Here is a 7,242-nt window from a genome sequence, read left to right on the forward strand (position 1 = left end):
CGGGATATCAGAATTAGCCAGTAAGGGCTAGAGCTAAAGGGCCAAGCGGTGATCAAATGAACACAGTGTCCGTGTAATTATTTCGGGGCATAAGCTAGCCATGTGGGCGGCCGGGTGCCGGGACGCAGCCCGCTGCTCCTATTTCTACAAAGATCTATACCAATGCAAATTATTCATATCTATATCATATCCCCCTTTAAGTATAAATAAACATTTATAGTCACTATTTGGGAATATGGGTGTAGTTATCTCCAAAGTTCTTCCTGCTATTTATTGAGTGAGGTAATCTTTTAAGGGTTTTTTAGGGGTATTCACAGAGAACTTTCAGGAGTTCTTATTCCATCAAACCATATTGGTCTGGAAGCAATCCACAGGTTCTCATCCTCTGTGGAGACAAAAGAAGAATCTCTTTTCCACAGCAACATATCCTTAAACTCAAATTTTGGAAGCAAGATACCTTTATGTTGGTTTAACTTAGCAGTCCATACAATGAAATAAAAAGTTACTAGTGTGATCTTTCTGCATTTTTTTTATGTAAGCACTTAGTGCTTGGAGTTTTCATCTTAGCACTGCTTTCATAGCATCCCATAAATTTGCATATGTTGTTTTTCATTTTTGTTGAATTCTAGGAATTTTCGAATTTCTTTCTTTATTTCTTCCTTGACCCAGCTATGAATTAGTTGAACACTGTTCAGTTTCCATGAGTTTGTAGGCTTCCTGCCATTAGTGTTGTTGTTGAATTATAACTTTAAGCCATGGTGATTTGATAAGAATCAGGGAGTTATACCATTTTTTTTTGTATCTGTTGATGTTTGCTTTGTTACTGGGTATGTAGTTACTTTTAGAGAAGGATCCATGAGGTGCTAAGAAGATATAGTCTTTGGTATTTGGGTCAAATGATATATAGATGTCTGTTAGGTCCACTTGAGTCATAATATCTGTTACTTCCCTTATTTCTCTGTTAAATTTTGTCTGGCAGACCTGTCCATTGGTGAGTTGAGGTAGTGAAGTCTCCTATTACTAGTGTGTGGGGTTTGATTTAAACTGTAGTAATGTTTCATTTACAAATGTGGGTGTCCTTGTATTTGGGGCATATATGTACATAATTGAGACTTCATCTGATGGATTTTCCCTGTGATGAATATGAACTGTCCTCCTCCATCTCTTTTGATTGAATTTAGTTTGAAGTCTATTTTATTAGATAGTCCAATAACTACACCTGCTTGTTTCTTAGGTTCATTTGATTGGAAAATCTTTTCTCAATTTTTTACTCTGAGGTTATATCTGTCTTGAGGTTGAGTTGTGCCCCTTTGTTTTTTGTTTTAATAGGATTTTAATTATATGTATAGTGTGTATGACTGATACCCATGGAGACCAGAAAATCATCTGGAACTGGAATTACAGGTCATTTTGAGCAATATGGGTGCTCAGAGCTAAAACCAGGTCCTTCAGTTGAGCACTTTAGTGCCTCCAGTGAGTGATAGGGATTGATCTGGGATCTCTTCAAAAGCAAAAGGTGATCTTATCTGTTGACTATTCTTTATATACCCCATCATTTTTATTGTTATTGTTTTATTGTTTTAGGATAAGCATTTGCTAATATTCTTGAGAAATTTTGATCTGTCAGTCCATAACTTATTAAAAAGAATTACCTTTCTAGGATTTATTAGCCTTACAATTTACAAGAGGTCACTTCAATTTGTAATACACCAATACAGAATTGGAGGGAATGTTTAACACTATGGAGCAATTTTGAGGAAGCCCTTAAGTGCTTCCTGTTTTTTTTTTTTTTTGTTGTTGTTGTTTCAGACAAGATCTCACTATGTAACTTTGGCTGTCCTGGAAATATCTACATAGATTAGGCTGGCATGGAATAATAGTTTCTATCTCTGCCTCCTGAGGTTTGGGGTTAAAGGTGTGTACCACCATGCCCATATTGTCTACCCTTTTTTGTAGTTAACAAATTGGATACAATTTTTCTGATATATTATAAATAGTGTTAAACTGTTTGTATATCTCCCTGTATGTATTACTATATAGGAATAATATATTATTTCTCTTTCAATGCCATATTCTATTTGGTGAGCACAGAAATAGAAAACATCATTTTTCTTTTCTATTTTCTTATGAAATGAGTTGGTGGCTGCATTTGAAATTCTATGCTCCATTTCATAGAATGCATTGAGTATACAGAATTATGTAACTATATTTTCAATGAAGTGGACATTTGAAATACAATTTGTCTCAACCTTTCTAATATATATATATTTGGGATACTTTAGGATGCAGTAACCTATGAGGATGTGCATGTGAACTTCACTCATAAAGAATGGACTTTGCTGGATCCATCTCAGAAGAGTCTCTACAAAGATGTGATGCTGGAAACCTACTGGAACCTCACTTCTATAGGTAATAATGTGAGCTTTATGTCACTTTTTAACTTAAGGAGCCATGCCTTTCTTTGAGAACATTGCTATTCTGTAATTTCAAATGCAAAAGAGGTATAATCGAGTGAATAAATCAAGCATTTTTCTAAGGTTCATAATTTCAGTTGTGCTTAATTTTGGGTGATGTATACATTTTCTGGTACTGTATTTTAGGGTACAAATGGGAAGACCACAATACTGAAGAACATTTTCAAAGTTCTGGAAGACCTGGAAGGTAATCTTCATGTTCAAGCTGATACATATGTACCTCTAGAGAGATGTTAATATACCGTGAAGTTTTAATGAAAAGCAGCAGTGTAAACAAGCACAGCTCTGTGACAATTATTAAATTCTCACAACATCCTGTACTCCAATGTTAAGTAGCTGATCATTGTTTGCAAAGCCTTCTATTAAGAATAAGACAAGAAATCAATGTCCTAAAAGGTGTCACAGTTTTAATCATAGGCATATGAAAGGCATGTTGTAGATCTGTATATCTACTTGCTTACATACCATTCAATTATCATAAAAGTTATTCACATTGATAGGTGGATTAGTGAATGTCCAAGACCTTTCATAAGCAAATCTTCCATATTAAAGCTAGTGTTCCTCATAAGTCATAGAATGACTTACCATAGTTTAGTAAAAGGAGCAGTTGATGAGAGACAAGAAATTTATTGTGGTTTAGAAACCTGAATCCCTATTCTACATCTGCATGAGACACAAAACATTAGACTGTGTGAATGCAATGTAAAATTCTTGGTTATTTTCTTGTTAATAGGTATATCATCTGTCACTGTGGATGCAAGCCATGTGGGTATATGGGATGTGGAAAGAAACATGGTACTCCTGTCTCTCTCAGAACAAATAAGAGATGTGTAATAGTTCCCTCTATGAAAAAACATGGTGACTGTGAAATAAGCTTACAAGTAATTGGTATTCCAACTTCAGTGGGAATATATCAACAAACTCATATTGAAGAAAAACCTTCTGAGTACAAGGAATATGGAAATGTGTCTGTCTATACTGGATCACTTTGCACAGGTCATGTGACTCACATGATAGGAAAATGCTATAAATGCAATCAGTGTGGTAAAACTGTGAGTCCTTCCAGTTCTCTTCAAAGGCATTTGAAAACTCATATGGGAAGAGGAAATAATAAATGTGAGCCATCTCCTAAAGACTTCAGCTGTTACAAATGTCTCCAAACACACAAAACAACCAATAATGAAGAGGATCTCTATGAATGTAAAACCTTTATATCTGATTCCTCTTTAGATGTACATGAAAGAACTCATTTGGAAAAAAATCCCCGTGAATATGATAACAGTGATAAAACCTATGAATGTCATAGTTTTCAGCAAGTACATAGAACTCATGTTAGAGAGAAAAGGTGTGGATATCATTGCTGTGGTAGAGACTTCGCATTGCCTCCTTATCTTCAAATACATACAAAAAATCATCCTGGGGAGAAGCCCCATGGATGTAATCAATGTGGTAAATCCTTTGCTCATAAAAGTCATCTTCTCAGTCATGAAAGAACTCATACTGGAGAGAAACCCTATGGATGTAATAAGTGTGGTAAAGCATTTGCACATAAAAGTCATCTTCACAGGCATGAAAGAAGTCATACTGGAGAGAAACCCCATGAATGTAATCAATGTGGTAAAGTTTTTGCACAAAAGAATAATCTTTACAATCATGAAAGAAGTCATAGAGGAGAGAAACCCTATGAATGTAACCAATGTGGAAAAGCATTTGCACAGAAGAACAATCTTCACAGTCATGAAAGAATTCATACTGGAGAGAAACCCTATGAATGTAATCAATGTGGTAAAGCTTTTGCATGTAATAGTGCTCTTTACATGCATAAAAGAAGGCATACTGGTGAGAAACCCTTTGAATGTATTCAATGTGGTAAAGCCTTTGTACAGAAGTACAATCTTTACCGTCATGAAAGAAGTCATAGGGGAGAGAAACCCTATAAATGTAATCAATGTAGTAAAGTTTTTGCAGATAAGTGTAATCTTTATAGGCACGAAAGAAGTCATACTAGATAGACATCCTATGAATGTTGAAGTAACAAAGTTTTTGCATATTGCAGTAGCATTCAAAATTTTGAAAAAAATTCACAGTTGTGAAAATCCCCATGAGGTATAGCCTTGCAGTCCACATACATTTTTCCTATCTATCTCACCAGTGCAAAATGCTATTTATGTTATTGTCTTAGTTTGGGCTTTCATTGCTGTGAAGAGACATTATGGCTACACTAACTATTATAAAGAAAACATTCAATTGAGATGACTTTCTTATAGTTTCAGAAGTTCATCCATTATCTTTATGATGGAGCATGGTGGTGTGTAGGCAGATGTGGTACTGAAGTTGAGAGTGCTGCATCTTGCAGGCAACAGGAAGTCAACAGACATTCAGCAGTGTCCTGAGCACAGGAAACCTCAAAGGCTACCCCTACAGTGACACATTCCCTCAAACGAGGCATATCCATCCCAACAAAGCCACACTTCCTAATAATGGCACTCCCTATGAGAGTATGGGGGCCAATAATGACACAATGACATTAAAATTTGGTTATGCAGTCCAAATAGACTTATAAAGTTGACAAATGCCTTTATCTGCTCAAATATCAAACAAAATATCATCTTTAGTTGACTTGTTTACAACATACATTTCATATGCTTGTCTTAATGCAGATATGTATTTTACTTTAAAAGTTTGTGTTTTTAAAAAAAAATTGTATGTTTTCAGAAAAAATGGTCAGACACCAATGAATATAAGTAGCCCAGGTGATCCAGCCTCCTAAAATTCCCCTATTACAGATTATTCAAAAGTATACATCCAAAATCAAAGCTGTCAACTGAGATGATTCAGTCTCACAGATTACCCAGTCAAGACTTTAGATAAACCCTGCACTGTTCTATTACATAGAGGCTGGACAATAAATGTTACACTTAGTTTTCCCAGGACTTGACCATTACTGCAATTTTCTCAGGATTCCCTAAAGATTTGTTGCCCCAGACAATAAAAGTAAGTTAAAGAACACAACACCCACATTTCCAAGAGTTGGGGCGGATGGATCTTTGTCCTTCAATGGATTATGGATGTTTATCATGTTTTGGGGGGTTGGTTGCAAATTGTTATTGGTTTTGATAAGGGAGGAAACTAAGCATGGGAGTTTATATTCAGAGATCTCTTTCTGAAAAGAAATGGATGGCATTTAGAAATGATAGAAAAACAGGTGTAGTTGGATCTACTTTAAGAAGCAACTAATAATTTCAAATATTTTCATTGTTATGGGTATGTTTTTATACTTTTTAAGGTATTGTACCTATGCAGCTTGTTTAAAAATGTAGTGTGAAATTTTAGTTTTTGATATCTATTTAGGTTAATAAAGAAAAACAGTAGTTAGTCATCTATAACAATCAAAGTTTGAGTCAATGTTAGGCATGGTTTCAAAATCAGACAGATATATTTTAAATAAATGACTTCAAACACTTCAGAGACCTACAGAATATGGAATTGAAAATGTTTTAATAGCAGAAAATATGAGACACATCTGCTACTGGCAGTACCAGTCTACTTCAAGAAAGGATGATGAGGATCAAAGAACCCCCATATGGAGTTTGTGTCCTTTGTGGCAAAGCTACCAGTGGGCAAAGAACTGCCTTTGCTTCAACTGCTGACAGTATGCTGTCCAAACTGAAATAGCAGGACACAAAGGAATAAGACTGCCAAACTCTGCCAAGACAAGGTGGGATAGTCCTTTAAAATATCCCAATTCTTAAAATGGTCTGTCAGATAGTCTAGGCCTTTAGGCTAAAGATGAATGCCCCAGAACTGCAGAGGAACCTTGGGTGACTGTCCAGGCAGTCAACTGTTTCTGTCATTTCTATACTTTATGAAGTAGCTGTGTCTGCACTCAGGTAATATCTTTCTCGGGTCTTTGATAGGGTTGAAAACTGGATTGTTGCAGATTTTCTTGTTACCCAATAAAAAAGTTTACATAAGAGAGGTAAAGTTTATAAGATTGAAAAACATAAAATCTTAAGTTGTTTGTGTATGATGCTTTAAATTCTAAAACAATTTTTAAAGTGGTAACACAAATTATGGTAGAAAGTAGTTTAGGCATAAAACTTTGGAGTCAGTAAGATAGGATAGGTAATACGGCACTTTCTCTGAGTTTGACAGATACAAATGGACTGGATATTGTAATTTTTACCTGACAATTGTTCTAAATGTATTTAATTTTACTATGTTAGAGTTAAAACCTTTCCTTCTGGGCTGGAGAGATGGCTCAGCGGTTAAGAGCATTGCCTGCTCTTCCAAAGGTCCTGAGTTCAATTCCCAGCAACCACATGGTGGCTCACAACCATCTGTAATGAGGTCTGGTGCCCTCTTCTGGCCTGCAGGGATACACACAGACAGAACATTGTATACATAATAAATAAATAAATATTAAAAAAAACCTTTCCTTCTTATTTATTCTAAAAGGGGGAATGTTATGGGATATTCATTTACACTGTGTGAAGATGTGCTGCTATTGTTGGGTTAATTAAAAAATAAATGAGCAGTAGCTGGGCAGGAGAATATAGCCGGGATTTCTGGGGAGAGAGGGACAACGGGAAGAAGAAACATGAAGTCACCAGTCAGAAGCAGAGGAAGCAGTATGAACAGTGTGGAGATGAGGTACTAGAGCACATGACTCATGCTAGACTTAAGAAGAAACATGAAGTCACCAGTCAGAAGCAGAGGAAGCAGTATGAACAGTGTGGAGATGAGGTACTAGAGCACATGACTCATG

The 7,242-nt window shown here is 35.7% G+C and overlaps 1 protein-coding gene across 3 annotated transcripts in view; it reads left to right on the forward strand.

Moving 5' to 3' along the window:
- LOC106144053 (zinc finger protein OZF-like) overlaps positions 1-5,773 on the forward strand; it is a 40,202-nt gene extending 34,429 nt beyond the window's left edge. For all 3 annotated transcript variants that reach the window (XM_013350257.2, XM_026784322.1, XM_026784323.1), the window contains exons 2-4: positions 2,283-2,409; positions 2,601-2,661; positions 3,208-5,773. In XM_013350257.2, the coding sequence (XP_013205711.1) occupies positions 2,283-2,409; positions 2,601-2,661; positions 3,208-4,486 (1,467 nt within the window). In that variant the 3' untranslated portion in view covers positions 4,487-5,773. The remainder of the gene's footprint in view (positions 1-2,282; positions 2,410-2,600; positions 2,662-3,207) is intronic.
- Positions 5,774-7,242: the final 1,469 nt, after the last annotated feature.

Source organism: Microtus ochrogaster, chromosome 22, assembly GCF_000317375.1.
Source record: "Microtus ochrogaster isolate Prairie Vole_2 chromosome 22, MicOch1.0, whole genome shotgun sequence".
NCBI lineage: Eukaryota > Metazoa > Chordata > Mammalia > Rodentia > Cricetidae > Microtus > Microtus ochrogaster.